Source organism: Equus quagga, chromosome 18, assembly GCF_021613505.1.
Source record: "Equus quagga isolate Etosha38 chromosome 18, UCLA_HA_Equagga_1.0, whole genome shotgun sequence".
Lineage (NCBI taxonomy): Eukaryota > Metazoa > Chordata > Mammalia > Perissodactyla > Equidae > Equus > Equus quagga.
In genome coordinates, this window is record NC_060284.1 from 44,482,653 (window position 1) to 44,499,755 (window position 17,103).

Genomic DNA, 17,103 nt, shown 5'->3' on the forward strand with positions numbered 1-17,103 from the left:
AGGTGATTGGGATATGAATAGTCCTTCATCTTCAAGTGTGATTTATGATGAACAGTCACCGTTTCCCCCATCTCCACATTCTGCTTCCATGTTTGAAGAGTCTCATGTGCCAGTAATTGAAGAATCTTTAATGAGAGTTCAGATATGTGAAAAGGCAGAAGAATTAAGGGACACTGTGCATGAAAAGAAAAGCACTTTAAATGAAAAGCAGTCTGATATAAAACATCAGTCTCTTCTCCAGAAAAATGTGAATAAAAGGGACCCACCCAACAGTCTTGGGCACAGTGACAAGAGAAATCTCTTAAAAGTAGAAACTGGTATTCCACAAAGAGGTAGATCTGCCAGTCCCCAAAAGTCAGCCAGTCGATACTCAGAGGAACATTTAGAAAAGATACCCAGTCCTCTAAAAAATGAGCCCAAAACAAGACCCCGAGACAGATCACTCAGCCCTCGGAAAGGGGAGAACGGTGGTCAGCCGGGCGCCCGGGCAGGGTCTGGACAGGAACACAGCCGGCAAGGCAGAGGACAGTCTTCAAGCCCAAAGAAGCAGCAGAAAACTGAAGGAAGCAAAGACCAGTCCAGTGCGGAAGCCAAATTACTAGAGCTGGAGAGTCAAAGAGGAGGGGGCCGTGCTCGTGACCGTGCTGAGCGCGTCTGGGACGGGAAAGAAAAAGCCGGTGTTCTCAGGAAAGATATGAAGCAGAGTCAGTCTGGAAAAAATAGAACAAGGTCTCCAGAGGAAAAGAGCAAGAGAATGGATGAAAAATCTCTTCTAGCCAAAAAGACTGATAACACTACTAGTAGAGCAGCATCTGAAAATGACCAAGCAAGGAAAGCAACCTCAGGAGAAACACGTTCCAGTAAAGGTAAAATAGGAGAAAGCGTCAAAGTATCAGAAAAGCGGAAGCAGGAACCTGAAGAAAGAATGGTCTTAAACAAACCAGAAGATCACAAAGGAAAAGAACTCGAGGCAGCTGACAAAAACAGAGAGAGTGGAGGGTTCAAACCTGAAAGCGGTTCTCCAGCTAAGAAGACACCGATAACTCCAGGGCCCTGGAAGGTGCCGAGTGCACACAGAGCCACAGGCACGACTGGTGTGGCCGAGAAACGGCTGTGACCTTTAGTATAAAACAGAGAAAACCAAGGTGTAATCTTTTCTTACTAAAGAGCAGCATTTTTTTTTAAAGTCATTTTTTCAGAAATTCTGAAACACACATAAAGTACATTTTAACTGGAGCATCAAGTTATTGAGGCTGCATGAGGGGCCTTTAGGATTGCTAAGAACCACCTGTCCCCTCGGCTGGCTGCCTTCCCCTGTGCTCAGGAAGGAACTGCATCCACGCACTCTTCTGACATGCCCAGCCTCTCATCTGACATGCCCTGCTCAGGCTGCGCAGCTCGTCTTCATGAGTGTCTGAACAAATGACATTTGTTGATACTCACAATGTGGTCACAACTCACTTTATATTTGTGCCAAGTTATCTACTGTATCATGTCTGTTCTATCCTTCTCACTCAGATATGTCCACAGTAATGAAAAAATTAGGTTTGGCTTGGAAGTTGATATTCTCAATAGCATGTTGCATGTTTACAGAGAGAAATATTTTAGTTTTGCAGAAGAAGAGATTGTTAACTCATCATTAAAGATGGCAGTTGCCTCTTCTAACGGCTACTGATGAAGTCCCAGTTTAAAAATAAAACTCCAAAACATCACTACTGTAAAGGAAAAAATATAGTCAAATATTGACACTTTCTTATGGTTTTTTAAATTTGGCTGGATAAAGTATTTTAAGTAACTGTTATAGATATTACTTACAATTGAATGTTCAAAATAAGAAAGTACTTTAAGCAATTAAGAGTGCACCTCCTGCTTTGTTACCAACCCTGACGTAATAGCGTCTCAGATCGCCCTTTTATTTCAGTTATTTCATTATGAAACCACAAGGAAGCATGTGGTAACACTGCTTATTGCTGTTTGAAGAAAAACTACCAAATTTCTGTTTCTGGATATTTTGCTTGTACCTACTACTAAGTCATTAGTTGTTAATACATAGTACATATTTGAAGAGTCAAAATATCATACAGATTGTGGGAGGGACTTAATTATAAACCCAGTTTCACAGCCCACTGCCAGATCAAGTGCCAGCTCTGGTAGCAGCTGTACAAGTTGGGTTGTTTAGAAGTGGATCGTGTGTGAGACCTGCTCAGCGAGTACGGACAAACGGCGTGGTAGAGAGTGCTTGCTAGAGCTTATTTAATTTTAATTTCTAGTTACATTAACTTATTTTAAAACAAGAAAGGGAGACTAAACATCGGCTTAGCTTGTACAGATTTTCAGAGTTATTTTTTAAAGTCTAATTAAAGATGTTTGTTAGAAGGTGGAGAGTTTTTTAACTCCATAAAATATATCCAGGTTTTTCAGTCCCTGAAGCAGAAGTCAGTAGCATCTATAAATAAAGGAACATTCTCAGAATAAAGCCATTTTATGGAGTATTTGAACACACTTCTTCTTCACCCTGGGTTCATCATGTTATTGTGAAACACATTATGTCCAACTCCTTCCCTCTCAGTCTGACTGTGAAACTCTTTACTATAACAACTGACTCAGCCCCTGTAGATAAGACATGCTTCCCAAAGTGAGATTTCTGAAATCCCATTTTCATCCAGAACTATATTTACCCACCTACTGTAACTACTTGAATAGAGCAAAATTAGGAGGCTTGATAAATGCTAAGAATTTAGTATCACAGAAATGATTTATTTTCCCTATAGTCCACAATTAGTGATAAAACTCCTATTTTTATTGTTAACTGTGACATAACTTTGATGTCATATGTTGTCAGTCTGATGTGGCTCTTTCCTTGCTAAGTAACCTGTCACTGTACTGATTATATACTGACTTAGCAATGTGGCCTTGGAATGCTAAGCAAAATATGGATGTACTTACTGGTTGTAAATGTTTATATATTGTACAGTACCTTTATATATACACTTGAGGTTCTGATTAGAGAAAGAGATCTGTAAATCGCTCGTTATTTTTTATATAGATATTAAAAAAACGAAACAAAAACAACAGTTTATGGCCTGCATTTCTTTTACTGTCAGCTTTATTTAATGTTGCCTTCTGTTTGTGGAGCTAATTCTCATCATGGTCTAATTCCCATCATAGTTTGTCCCTCCAAGTAGTAAACATTCAAAGTCCCACAATTAGGAAGACTTATAATGATGACTTTACATGCAGACAGAAGCATAGCTATTCAGGTAAAGTTTGAATTGGTTTGAGTTAAATATCATTATACCTATTTTATACTTTTCATTGTAAAGAAAATAGCTTTGCATAAATAATTTGCTACCCAAAAAAACCCTTTCTTATACTGTTGGAGAGAAAAGGACTTGTCTTATTAGAAATTCAGTTACTAGACATTTCTAATAGATATAATAGTGGAAGTCCAGTTACCACAAAGTCACAAAACTTTATTTCATCAGACTATGGCATTTCACATTGTTTTTAAATCATTTATTTACTATAGGTTATACTTACTTTTAGAATGAAGTGTTTGTTTTGACTTGATTTCATTTAATTCTTGTTATTAATAATGCCTAAAACCTATTTCAAGACAAACATGGTTAATTTAATACTCTTGAGGGGGCAAGTAATTTCCTACCTAGCAGTGCGTGAACTCGCTTCAAAAGAAAACCCAAGCCCGTAGTTCCCGAGCCCCGCAGTAGAGATGTGTGTCACAGCAAAGGCTGCAGAAAGTGGCAGCAAAACAGTTTTGTTGTTTTAAGGGTCATATTTTCTTACTGGTCACAATAGCAAAGAAATTCTGGGCTGCTGCTACATTGTCTCACTGGAGAGATTAGAGACTAAGATTCTGTAATATTGTCTTCTTCTAACCTAGTAACGTTAAATTTTATGGACCAAGTAGCTTTTGAACAGTCAGTTCTTAGACACAGAAAAGCACTTGGCTTTTTATTTCTACATGATAATATCTTAGTTATTTCCTTTTTTAATAGGATATTCTCACATATGAAAAGCCAAATGCTTTTAACCATGTGGACAAATGAAGAATTTCATGTTTAGTATGTCCAACATTCAAAGAAAAGTAGGTTTTAAGAAAGCAAGGAGTATTCAAATTAGTTAAACTGTGTGGCGATCTGACTAATGACCTCCGTGAAGATGTGTCTAAGCTGCGGCTTAGTCCATAGTGTGCTCCTGGAACTAAAGGAACACTGGTTTAAACTTGGCCTTCAGTCACGAGACCTGATGTTCAGTCTGGTGTGAAGAATACATCGGAGTAACTTTTTACATCATCATGGCATGCTCCAACGCCTAAGAGCTATCTGTGCTTTTTAAACAATAAGAGATTTATTTATTTAGGCAGCTCTTTACTGGTCATGCTGTTAAGGTTTATCAGCAATACGACTTGTTTAAAGCACACCACAACTATTATATGAAATCTATAAACTCTGCTTTAGTTAACCGAATTAGTTTAAGATATCCACTAACTTGGATCTGTTTTCAATAGTGCTATGCAAATAAAGCCTTAAGTATAAGAAGGGAGTATGAAGGCTTATGAAGAGTGCAATTCTATCTGCTAGAGAACTCTGAATCTTTCTCACATGTACATTAAAGTACAAAAACATAGCCAAGTGATTTAATTCAGCCTAAACTTACGTTTTGACAAAGAATCTGGTGGGTATTCATCTCTTTGACAATGTGTGCATTAAAGTCAAGCAGAACTATTAGCAAATACACAAATCAAGAGGCTTATTTTGTCCATAAACAACAGTCATTTGTTACCTTGACCTTGAGTAATCCTTATTGCAGCTTAGGGCTCAGGACATGCTACAGGAAAGGTATGGAATTATTGCACATTTGTGAAATTCAAACTTCATTATTCAAGATAGGCACCAGTAACTGTAAGAAGCAAAGGATTACTTTGAATGGCTAAACTAGTCAATACATGTATAGATGAGACTGATGAATTTACTTCTTGATAATCCCAAATGATAAATTTGAGAGTGAGACCCATTTGGTCCATTATGAGTGTGTATATCTAAAAAATTTCCAAAGTGAATCTCATTAATTTGAAAGAGTGTTATTTTTATAATACACAGGTCCACTTACCTCTAAATACAATGAACCAAACGTAAAAACATAGACCCGTAAGCTTATACTTTGTGAGACATCCTGGTATTTAGAATTTTTCTACATGTTTCTGAAAGTCAAGAAAACCATACTCCAATTAGGTAAGTATTTGGTTATTCAACCCTTCAAAGTGTTTAGTTTATATTATACATGAACTATAATGTACATATTTAAGAAGTTTGAGGCTATACCTCCATAGCAATTTTAGGAGGGGTCATTTTTTCCAACGTAACAAGTTATAAAATCAAGTGAACAGGTATTTTTATTATCCTTCTATGGTTAGGACTATTCCAATTAAATGTATGAATGGCCTAATCTCGTTCTGTTTTTAATCTTAGTTTTCTGTAACAGGTAACTATTACCAAAGTATATTATATTTCACTCCTTTTTGGAGATCAAAACAAAAGCCCACGTTCCTAGAAATTATCATACAGGGATAAATGAAGCACTGAGGGTAGGAGAACCACAAAGTTACAACTCTTCCATCCTAAGAGAAAAAAAATTGCATGACTGGTAAGTTACTTGAGGTCTTTTCTTCACTCATTCTACACATTTATATTAAGTACCTTTTATGGGGTTAGGTACTGTTCTGCATTCAGGGGACCTAGGAATGAACAAAAAAGTCCCTGCCTTAAGAGGCTTATATTCTAGTGGGGAAGGACAGAAACAACTAGGCAAAAAATAAACAAGATCATCTGATTATGAGGCTGGCCCTGTGGCCTAGTGGCTAAGTTTGGTGGGCTCCACTTTGGTGGCCTAGGCCTAAACCACTCCTCAGCGCCCATGCTGTGGGGGCAACCCACATGCGAAAAAGAGGAAGACCAGCACAGATGTTAGCTCAGGGCACATGTTGCTCAGCAGGAAGGAAAAAAAGGTAATCCGATTGTGATAAGTGCCATGAAGGAAATGAACAGGGCCATGTAACTGACAACAAGAGGGGAAACTACTTTAACTAGGGTCATCAGAGAAGGCCCTGCTAAGGAACTGACAGCTGAGAAGCCATTCAGGGGAGAACATAAGAAAACATTCCAGGCACAAGACTGGTATGAGAAAGAACTTGGTATAATGGAGGAACAGAGGGAGGCCAGTGTGGTTGTATGGTATTAAAGAGATGAAGTTGGAAAAGGAGGCAGGCCTGATAATGGAGGGGCTTGAAGCCCACCACGGGGAAAGCCAGGAAGGGTTTAAGTGTGAATGATAGACTTTGATATATTTAAGTTCATTCATGTAGTGGAGAACCAACTGTAGGAGGCAAGAATGGAAAAGGAGCAGTGGGTCAGCATAGTAATCCAGGTGAAAGTGAAAGTGAAGGTGGCTTAACCTGGCAGCTGTGGGAATCGTGAACTGACACGGCGTGGTGGTGGGTTAGATGTGGAGGAAAAGAGAAGAACCAAGAATAAACCCTAACCCTTTGGCTTGAGCAGTTGGGCAAACTTTGTTTCATTTACAAAGGTGGGAAAAACATTTACTCTCCCACCTCAAACAACTGAAAAAAATGGAAAGATATATGTGAAAAAAATAGGTTTTAGAAATTGGATGATAGGCAGTATAGGATAGGGGAATTAAACGAAGTGAGCCCAGTGAGTGCCCCAGATTACTGATTCTAGGCTGTGGTGTGGGAGGGGGGAACCCAACCCGAACCAAGCAGTCTTGCTGAGTTGAGGAGACAGAGCTAAGAATTTGGGGAGCCAGGACAGTTAGAATTTTCAGGGCAGAGTACCAGAGAGAAGACAGCCACATAGAAAGGAGAGAGCTCCAAAAACATGCAGAGGGTTCCTTTCAAGTCTTCAGGTAAGTATTGATCAGCATAAGGACACATCCAACAACAGGGAAAGAATAAGCAAAAAGAAGCAAGCAGAAAAGTTCTCGAGTTAGGAATAGTCTGTGTTCCCACAACCTGGAAAAACCTCATAACGAACAGGGCATCAGGCAGAGTACTCAGGAGGATATTGCTTCAGTACTGGAGAAAAGCAGCCCCAGACTAAAGGCTGCTCTAGCCCACCCAGCAAAGGTAAAAAGCAAGCCTTGAAATGATCAAACTGTCTCCAACTAACTTAACTGCATTCCAAAACAAAGCTCAAGAGTATTTAAAAGAACATACACATAACACACAAAAATCCAAAACCCAACAATGTAAAATTCACATACAATAAAAAACTACCAGGCATTCACAGAAGCAGGAAAATATGACCCAAAATGAGGAGGGAAAGTCAGTCAATAAAAAAAAACCCAAAATGACAGATGATAGCTGTTTTAATGTCCTTATTTACTATTTCTATTTATTATATTTACTATGTTAAATGAGGTAGAGAAAAGAAATATCACGTTACGAAGAGATACGGAAGATATATAAAAAAATTGAAGTTCTATAGATGAAAATACATTGGGTAGGTTTAACAGCAAATTAGTGCAGAAGAATAGGTCAGTGAACTCGAAGGCACAGCAATGGAAACTATCCAAGATTAAAGACAGAGAAAGAAGACTGGGAAAATGTACAGAACAGCAGTAAGCTGTTGGGACAACTTCAAGTAGCCTTAAAACACAAATAAATTGGAGTCCTAGAAGAGGTAGGTGAGAGTGGAGTATAGATAACTTATTTTAAGAAATAGCCAAAGTTTTTCCAAATTTGATGAAAACTATAAATCCACAGAACAAATAAGTGCAACAAACCCCAAGCACAAAAAACATGAAGAAAATTACACCAATGCACATTATAATTAAAGTGCACAAATTCAATGATAAAGATAAAAACCTTAAAAACAGCCAGAGTTTAAAAAAGAAAAAAAATACAGAGAAACAAAGATAAGAATGACAGCAGACTGTGCGTCAGGAGAGATGCAGTGCAGGAGGCAGGAGAGCAACAACCTCCTTACACTAGAATTTTACACCCAGCAAAAAGAGCTGTCAAATGTAAGGATTCAAAAAATCTTTCTCAAGAGGGTGGGTCTGTACACCTTCCTAAAAAGATTCTGAATTTTTATCTTCAAAGTAATAGTGAGCCATGAGTGGATTCTAACTGATGAGACCTGCATTTCAGAAAGGACACATTAGCTTTTTGAGAAGAACAGATTGAGCCTAGGGGTGAGGGATGCCAAGAACATGCAAAAACTTGTTTAAAAAAGAAAGGATGTTGACAGACCAAGGCGGTGGAAGTGGGGATGCAGAAGAGTGGACTGATTAGAGAAATATTTAGAACATAATTATTCAAAGACCTGGTGATTAGATGTGAAGTATGAGGAAGAGGAAGGAGTCAAGAATGATTGCCAAGTTTCTGACATGAGCAACTATACTTACACATAATTTTACCTACTGAAAAATAATTTAAACCAATTATACACCATCAAATGATAACTGAAACAACCCACAAGAGTGAATTATTTTAAACACTGCATTTAAACTAAAGAATTCACTGTGTAAAGACTGCAAATAAAAACTTTTTTTTTTGGTAGGAAAAAAGATGAAGGCATCAGCTTTCTTCATCTGAAGTCTGCACTGTGCTCAGTCTTGGATCTGAGACAGTTGCTATTCCTCACAGAGACAGTAAAAGCATGTTTCTCGGAGCCATCTGTTGAGACTGAAGTGCCTTTACAAAACAGTTCCTTCTAAAGGTAAGTCACTATAATGGGGTTTTACCTTTAAAAAAAATTTTAACACTTATGCAGCATTTAGAATGGCTGCAAATTTTTGTTAATCCACTTCTAGTTCAGCCACTTTGCTTCCTATGTCTCTATCTTCACAGGAATCTACCAGTGACAAATTTTTAAAGGCTTTTAAATAGTAACAACAAATATTTACTGTGGATTTCCTAAGTGCTAAGTACTTTATGCTGTGCTAAGTACCTTATATGATAATCTCATTTAACCTTAACAACCTTATTAGGTAGTTATTATCCCCATTTAACAGGTAAGGAAATTGAGATGTGAAGAGGTTAAGTAATTTGCCTTAGACAGAAGCTAGTAAGTGGCAGAGCCGAGGATATGAACACAGAAGGGTCTGACCTCAATCCCTAGACTCTTAAGAAATTCATCTTTAAACCCCAAACATCTTTCTGCATATTAGGATATGTGTAACTGATACATTGATTTTGCATGAGTACATACTTCACATGTAATAATTAAGTTTCTAAATGATTTCCATTCAAAAATTCACAAAATCTTATCAATAAAATGTTTGGGCTTTCAATTTACCTCAAGGAATTCTTCAAAGCATGTAATTTAATGAGCAAAAATTATATGTAGACTACTATAGTTTATATTGACATACATATTTGCATGTGTATGTAATAGGAGATGCTGATAAGAGAACCCAAATCATCAAAGGCATAGCTTGGCTGGACATGGAGGACCTGAAATTGTACTGAGAGTTGGATACATTAAGTTGCACAACATATAAACTATTAATGCTTCACTTAGTACTGTGATAGGAAACATAGCTCAGATGATTAAACGGAAACCATGTTGTATGATGGACATGGATGAGTTTGCATATACTTAAATATCTCAAGCTGAATTACGTAGCGTATTATATGCAAACTCTTTCACCAACAACTATATAGTTAACTTCAAAATTATAAACTAATAAAAATTTCTCCAAAGTTTAACAGAAACTCACAGTTTACAAGGTTTTTTTTTTCCTTCAACAACAAAAAAAGCCTAGAAACTGAAATTCTCCAATAAAGTTCTTTTATTTGGGTTCAATCTAAAATAGTTTAAATTTGATCTCTCTTTGCTAGAGAAATGAAATCTCCAATTCTATAGACTATAATAGAAAAGTACTGAATTTGCATATTTCCAATAAAGGATATTTGCTTCATGCTTTGGACATCTACCATAGTCACCAAAAAAAAACTATTTCTAGTAAATAGAACTGTCACAGCACTGAAATGCCCAGAATAAATTTCCTAACTTAGAAAGTTGACCTTATGTTACCATAACACACTGTCTTTATCTCCTATTTATATTGTTTGAAAACCATGAAAATACAGGTTTTTAGAATGCACACTCAGTTGGAAAAGGATTTCTTCCTTTACAAACACATTCGTTAGATGAGGCGGAGCCGAGGTCCCCTCTGTGTGTGAAGAAGAAGGTGGTATCCCATGGTTTCTGCAGTCATCGCTTTCCTTAATGGGTAAGTATTGATGTCAGCAAGGGGAGAGAGTCCAGGCACATGACTCAGCTTATGACTTAATTTTCCACAGCTAAGAAAAGAAAATCACCAAAATAAGTTAGTCTTAAGACAAATAGGTTGGGGTTTATAGGTATGCTTACATGACTATGAACCAAGAACCCTTTACATAAAAAGAAAAAGTATCAACTCTGGCAATAGCAACCACAGAACACCATAGAGAAAAAAACGTTAACAATTTTCAGGATCAAAAATGACATACTGCCGTTCGTGGGTTTTGGTTTTCATTCATTCTGCCTCTGTACATTTCCCTGGATCAGAGGACAACCTTTACGCAGCACATGCTATTAAACTGACATGAGATTCAAACTTGATTTTTTGTTCCATTCAAGAGCACAGTCGAAGGTACTTGTGTAAAATGAGAAAACCTAAGCTGAGAAGCCTGTGGACCACCAATCAATGTCTATTTCTTTACCACAAGAGTTATTTCCATGCCAGTCTCACACACACACGTGCATACACGCGCACACACAAAGTGTGAAGCGCAAAGATTATTATATATGGTAATTTTTAAGACTAAGGCAGATGTTATGGGGTGGTAGTCAGACTTACTCTTATATTAAATCCTAGAAGATCACTTATAACACCCGAGACAGCAGAAAGGATAACTACTCGCGTGATATTGTAGATTAAGGGATTCATTGTCAGTCCATAGAGTCTAAATGGTGTGTCCAGCTCCTACAAAAACATGAAAGAACTGAGAGGAAATACACGGCTTTTCAATAAGTATCAGTGATTTCGGGGCTGGTTTTAAGTCTTGGGTGAAGATGACTGCTTAAGGCCGTCTTTCCTTAATATTCAATAGCTACCTTCAAAAAACCTGTAATCAACTCTCACTTACTTTTCCCCCAGCTAAGATTTTTAAGGTGGATTCAAGCAATATGTTATTTGTGACTTTAAAAAATGTAATTTAAAATGTGACAGACATCAGCAATCAGCAGAACCTGGGTAACAAGATGGGAAATTTTTCTTATACAGTCATTAACCCAAAACTATCAAGTTGGCATTTTGAATCTCCACAGCCTGGCATCTATCTGTTACTGGGGTCTTCTCCAAGAAGTACAGCATCGATTTCATTTAAATGGTAGTAAAAGTGTATCAGAGGATATTACTCACTTTCAGCAACTTGGTGGACAGCTTTAATACATTGTTTACTAGAGTAAGCTGTTCTTTCTTATTCGGCTTTTTTTCCATCTTAAGATATAAATTAATCTAAGGGAAGGAATAGAGATTAAGGCAAATATCATAGAAAAAGATACGTATGCTGTATTAAATCTGGCAGATTTCAAGGGTTATATTTTCAAGTAAAATAAATTTTGAAATTCCAGCAGCTATTTCTACAGAGCACACATGTCACGTACCCCCATCCCTAATCAGTCACATTTGGCAAAGAAAAGCTATCTATTGAAGAAAACAAATAATGATAAAGCAATTTAAATATCAAAACAATGAAAATTTTAATATTAATTATAGTATAATAATTAACATGTAAACTTCTTGCATTCAAAAACTGTATCTTATTCATCCTGGTCTCCCCCAAATAATCTAACATCCTCATTAAGCATTTACGGAATGGAAGAGGATAGCTACTTTCAACTTACTAATGCCTTATTTTTTCCCTTATAGGAAGAATTCTTCATCAAAATTCTAAGGCAAAAAAAAAAAATCTAATGATACCAAATGTTTTTGTTTAAAACTTATGGATAAACATGAAATTAAAAAGAAAATAAAACAACTTTCTATTATTTTGTATCTATAAGAAATATTTCCCAATCTAGTATCTATTCACATACTAAAGAGCAAGGATTTCCAAACACTGAATGGATTCTACAGCTGAAATGAAGAAATACAAGAAGCTTATGAAACATACTTAAATGACAAGTACTCTAAAGATCTAACACTTGATGTAGAATATGAGATTAAAAGCATGCTCCATTACCACCAATAAAAATGCCTTTATAAAATATAAAGTATCTTCAATCCATTAGATATGAATTCTTACAATCCTGGGAGCAGGTAGGGAAGATATCAACCTCATTTTATGAGGAGGAAACATTACATAGTGGCAAAGTGACTTGTAAGGTCATATAGCTGGAAGGTGACAGAATCTATACTCAACCCTGAATCTTCTGCACAAATCTTATTATGCCACTGAACCAAACTGACAGGGACCAATCAATACCTGTTCAGTAAGTAATATTGAAACATTGCTGTATTTCTTATTGGTTTCAGATCCCAATGAGGCCAGGCGCAGTAAGAAAAGTAGTAAAGCTGTTTCCCAGATCAAAAACTCCCAGTTATAAGCATCATTCAGGAAAGTTTTATGTCCTCGGAGAACCTATATAAAGAACCAAAAAAAGTTATGCTTTTCATTTGTCTTAAAATCTATAATTACTCCTTTACTCTAGCAATTTCAAAACATTTACAAGATATCACTATTTTAATACTCAAAGCAGAAGAGTTTTAATACTTGAAGTGTTATCTATTTAATTAGTCATTATGTATTTCTCTCAGTTTCCCAGATTTTCTCCTTTGTATGAAAGACAGCAAGGGTCTAGAAGTAACAAAGGAGGAAAACATCATAAGTAAAATCAGACAAACGCACTTCCAGCTTCTTTACCTACCAGTGTGCCCACTCACAATTATATGGTGACCCTTCTTCAAAGTACTAACTATGCATTATAACTAGAAGAGCTCCCTAAAACAGGCAGCCCATCCCACTGATACGACTAGAAAATGCTGAAGATCAGTCCTTGACTCCACTTTAGGATCTGAACAGCAGCAGCTACCAGCTATAGAATGCACCCTGTGTCACGAGTTTTCTGGTAAAAGTTTTTGTTGACTGAAAAGTAAAGAAATTTACGCAAGTAAGCCCAAGGTAAAAATGAAATCTATTGAAAAAATATACAGAAAACCCTCACAAAAACCAAATGCAGAGCTTTTGAAAAACAGGAATTCACTGAGCAAGTGCCGTCTCCATTTCCCTTCCACTGGGCCAGGGGCTCCCACTGCCACTCTTCTTACTAATTCCATGGCCTCGTAAGACCCTTGTTTACTGCTCCCCCCTAACTTTGACTTGTTCCAGCTTTGGTTTGTCATAGTACCCTACTGGCCCCACTGACCTTTCTTCTCCAAAGTCCACCACTGATATCTCAGGTTCTCAGTTCTAATTTCCAAAAGAGAGAATACATTTAGCTTAGTCTGGATCAGGTGTTCACCCCTGCCAATTAGTAGTAACTAGGGGAGGAAAGTAACAACTAGCAGCAACCAAGGCTCACCTCTTCAGCAGCAATAAGTAACTAATCCACAAACCACAGCCAAACTGCTATAAAAGCAAACACAAAGAAAAACTCTTAAACCCAGCCAGAGAAAAAGGACATTACTTCTAAAGGAGCAGCAATAAGACTAACAGCTGACTTCTCAAGATAAAATACGGAAATCAGAAGACAAGAGAATCCTAAAAGTGCTGAATGTAACTGGCAACCTAGAAATCTATAGCCAGTGAAAATACCCTTCAAACATGAAATTGATAAAAGACATTTTCAAACAAACAAAAAGAGAGAATTCATCATCAGCAGATTCTTTAAGCAGGAGGAAAGTAATCCCAGACAAAAACACAGAAATGCAGGAACTAATGAAAAGCAATGGAAAGGGTAAATATGTAGGTAAATATATATGAATAATTGACTACAAAAAACAATAATTATACCTTGTGGGTTTAAAATATATGTAAAATTAAAATGAAGAATGCTAATAACACAAAAAGTGAGTAAGTGAGATAAAGTATTCTAAGGTCCTAGCATTATCAAGGAAGTGGTAAATTAATAATTTAATTATACTACAATAAGCTAAGGATGTCAGTCATAATCTCTGGGGTCAGCGGTAGTAAAAGAACGTAGAACAAGTTAACAGGATTAAATGGGATATTAAAGAATATCTGATTAATAAAACATGGCAAGAAAAGGAGGAGAAAAGGCAAATTAACAGGTAGACCAAATAGGAAAAAATAGTATTTGTAGTTATAGTAACTACACTAAGTTTAAATGGGCTACGTACTCCAAAACACTAAGACCGTAAGGATGAATTAAGAAACAAGCAATTGAAAAAGACTATGATGATTACAAGAGATACAACTAAAATATGAAAAGAAAATAAGTGAAAGAGGGTGGACAAAGACATAACATGCAAAAACCAATCAAAAGACAGCTGGTATAGTTAAATTAATACCAAATGTAGTAGACTTTAAGAAACATTAGAAATAGAGACATTTCATAAGGTCCTGAAAGATAAAGAAAGCCTGATACTATTCCAGATTAAAGGACACTAAAGAGACATCAAAACTAAATGCAATATGTGATTCTAGATTGAGAATTGGATCCTCGATTGAGGAAAAAAATAAGAGGACATAAAAGTCAATCCACCAAGAAGGTGGATAACAATTCTAAATCTGTATGCATCTAGTTACATAGCTTCAAAATATATGAAGCAAAAAATGACAGAAATAAAAGGAGGAAAAGATAAATCCACCATCATAGTAGACTTGAACCCACCTCTATCAATGGCTGACAGAATAGGCAGACCAAAAAAATGAATAAGGATATAGGAGATTTCAGCAATGCAACTATTGGACTACTTTACATATATGGAATATTGCTCCCCAAAACGACAGAATACAAATTCTTTCAAAGTGCTGATGGAAAATTTCATAAAACTGACCATGTGCTGGATAATAAAGCAAGCCTCTCTACATACTTCAAAGGGCTGAAAACATTCAGAGTATATTCTCTGACCACAATAGAATTAAGTTAAAACTCAATAAATGGGAAAGTACGAGATAAGCTTGTAACTTCTTGTAATGAAGAAAGCACAGAAGTGCCAAAAAAAAAAAAAAAAACATACAAGGACCTGTCAAAAGGACACAGGAAGGAGTTTCAAGGGTCTCCCACTGGCCAAATCTGGGACAATTTAGACATCAAAACAAATATAGTAATAGATTATAATCCATTGGATAAAAATAAGAATACATGAGTCCATAGTGTAATAAATAAATGAATGAATAAATAAATGATTGGAAAGAAAGGAAAAGTCTACCTTAGAGTGACAACCAATAAATGTAGAAGGAATGATGGAGTTAGAAAAATCGCTATTTTGTAACCATCATGATAGCTTTATTATCAATCAAAAATTACCAACTAAAATCAAATTAGAGTGATCTTAGTGACTTAAAAGACTTCAAAATTACCTTTATTCTCATTTCAAAAGTTAGGAAAATTAACAAGTATTCAAAATAGCAAAAGATATTTAGACACATTAAAAATATATGTACTTCAACATAACCTTGCTGGCACTTGATCTTGGGCTCCCCAGCCTCCAGAGGTGTGAGAATTAAATTTCTGTTCTTTATCAAAAAAAAAAAAATACACACACACACACACACTGAACTATTTTAATAGAAAATGTACCCTATAAGAAAATTTCCATTTTTCATTAAAACATTGTGAAGCTCTTACCTGGGCACAACAGATGAAAGCGATTGAAAGCGTCAGTAAGAACACTGAAGACACGACCACATCAACGGAACGTTGGGGTCCCCGTCTCTGTGGAGTGAGACACAGACGTTAATGTTTTAGACAAGCGAATTTTAATACATTAATGTGAAGACAAATGTTAATAAGAAGATTCTGACACAGAATTTTAATATCTTTTGGACATCTTCACTTTAATTAAGCACCAAAATCCATGCTGTTCCAAATTAAGGGTGTGACTGATTCACTGACATATTTTCAGCTGGAATACTTCCCAAGAAGTCAGAAAAAGATACAGTATTCAGTTTATCACTCTGCCCTAAAAATTTAAATTTTCTTTTCCCTTTCTAAGCTCTTATTTACTTATCTCTACCAGCTTTGCAGACAGATCACTTCCCACTTGGTGTCCAGAAAGTCTGGCAGCCACTGATATAATCTGTCCAGCACACAGAACTACATTGCCTATTGAGTATCTGCTGCCAGAAATTTCAATGAGCATGTTTTCTGCATATTCTTGTGTATATTCTATTATTAGTCAAATAAAACTCACCTTTAGAAAGGAACGCAGTGATAACCATATCTTAATGTTCTCCACCTTTTTAAGTCTGAAATGAGGTATTTCATATTTCCTAGCTTTCCTGGCAGAAGTAATATGGCTGAAGAGTTTTGCAAATAAAAATCTCTGGAGGAGGTTAAAAAAAAAAATCACAAAGTGAAATGTACATATGCTTCTCTGTGTGTATATTTATATAATTGTAAACAATATTCCCAGCATATAGAAAATATTAAAAAGATGAAATTCTAATCAGTGATCATGAAGGCAGTGAAAAAACTGTTAATAGCTCATTACCCTATTGCTTCCAAAGCACATTACACAGTAATATACTTCTTCACAACATGGTACACTCTTGGCATTTTCAAGGAATATTCTGTGGAGACCTTTGTGAATCACCAACTTCACAAACTCAAATGCTTTATACAGAATTCTGGTTTACTCCTAAATTACATTTCCATTCAAAATCATGGTTTTTGCACATATCACCAACATATTAAGCCCTCAGTCCCTAACTCTTACCAAATTTCAATCAATTTATTTCTCACTTGACCATTTTTCACAGAAACATTTTCACTGTGAGAATGACTACATATGCTATGGCTGAAAAACAGCAAAGGCACACTGAGGTGCAGGTGCTAAGCAGTCGGCTAGGTTCACTTACTGGCTAAGCCACTTAGTCCTACACAT

General features: G+C 36.3%; 2 protein-coding genes across 7 annotated transcripts in view; one reads left to right on the plus strand and one right to left on the minus strand.

Moving 5' to 3' along the window:
* The window catches only part of MAGI3 (membrane associated guanylate kinase, WW and PDZ domain containing 3), a 223,338-nt gene extending 220,266 nt beyond the window's left edge, over nucleotides 1-3,072 (plus strand). For all 4 annotated transcript variants that reach the window (XM_046645054.1, XM_046645055.1, XM_046645057.1 and 1 more), the window contains one exon: nucleotides 3-3,072. In XM_046645054.1, the coding sequence (XP_046501010.1) occupies nucleotides 3-1,117 (1,115 nt within the window). In that variant the 3' untranslated portion in view covers nucleotides 1,118-3,072. The remainder of the gene's footprint in view (nucleotides 1-2) is intronic.
* Nucleotides 1,008-17,103, minus strand: part of PHTF1 (putative homeodomain transcription factor 1) — a 55,678-nt gene continuing 39,582 nt past the window's right edge. The window contains exons 14-22 of one of the 3 annotated variants that reach the window (XR_006885968.1): nucleotides 16,411-16,542; nucleotides 15,846-15,932; nucleotides 12,518-12,673; nucleotides 11,452-11,547; nucleotides 10,888-11,013; nucleotides 10,185-10,348; nucleotides 4,170-4,920; nucleotides 3,541-3,606; nucleotides 1,008-1,118 (exon numbers count right to left, since the gene is read on the minus strand). Coding sequence is in view for 1 of the 3 variants with exons in the window: in XM_046645060.1 (XP_046501016.1) it covers nucleotides 10,328-10,348; nucleotides 10,888-11,013; nucleotides 11,452-11,547; nucleotides 12,518-12,673; nucleotides 15,846-15,932; nucleotides 16,411-16,542 (618 nt within the window). In the remaining 2 variants the exon portion in view is untranslated. Of the gene's footprint in view, nucleotides 1,119-3,540; nucleotides 3,607-4,169; nucleotides 5,222-9,347; nucleotides 10,349-10,887; nucleotides 11,014-11,451; nucleotides 11,548-12,517; nucleotides 12,674-15,845; nucleotides 15,933-16,410; nucleotides 16,543-17,103 lie in introns of those variants that run through there. The other 2 variants (XR_006885967.1, XM_046645060.1) reach the window with 2 other exon arrangements.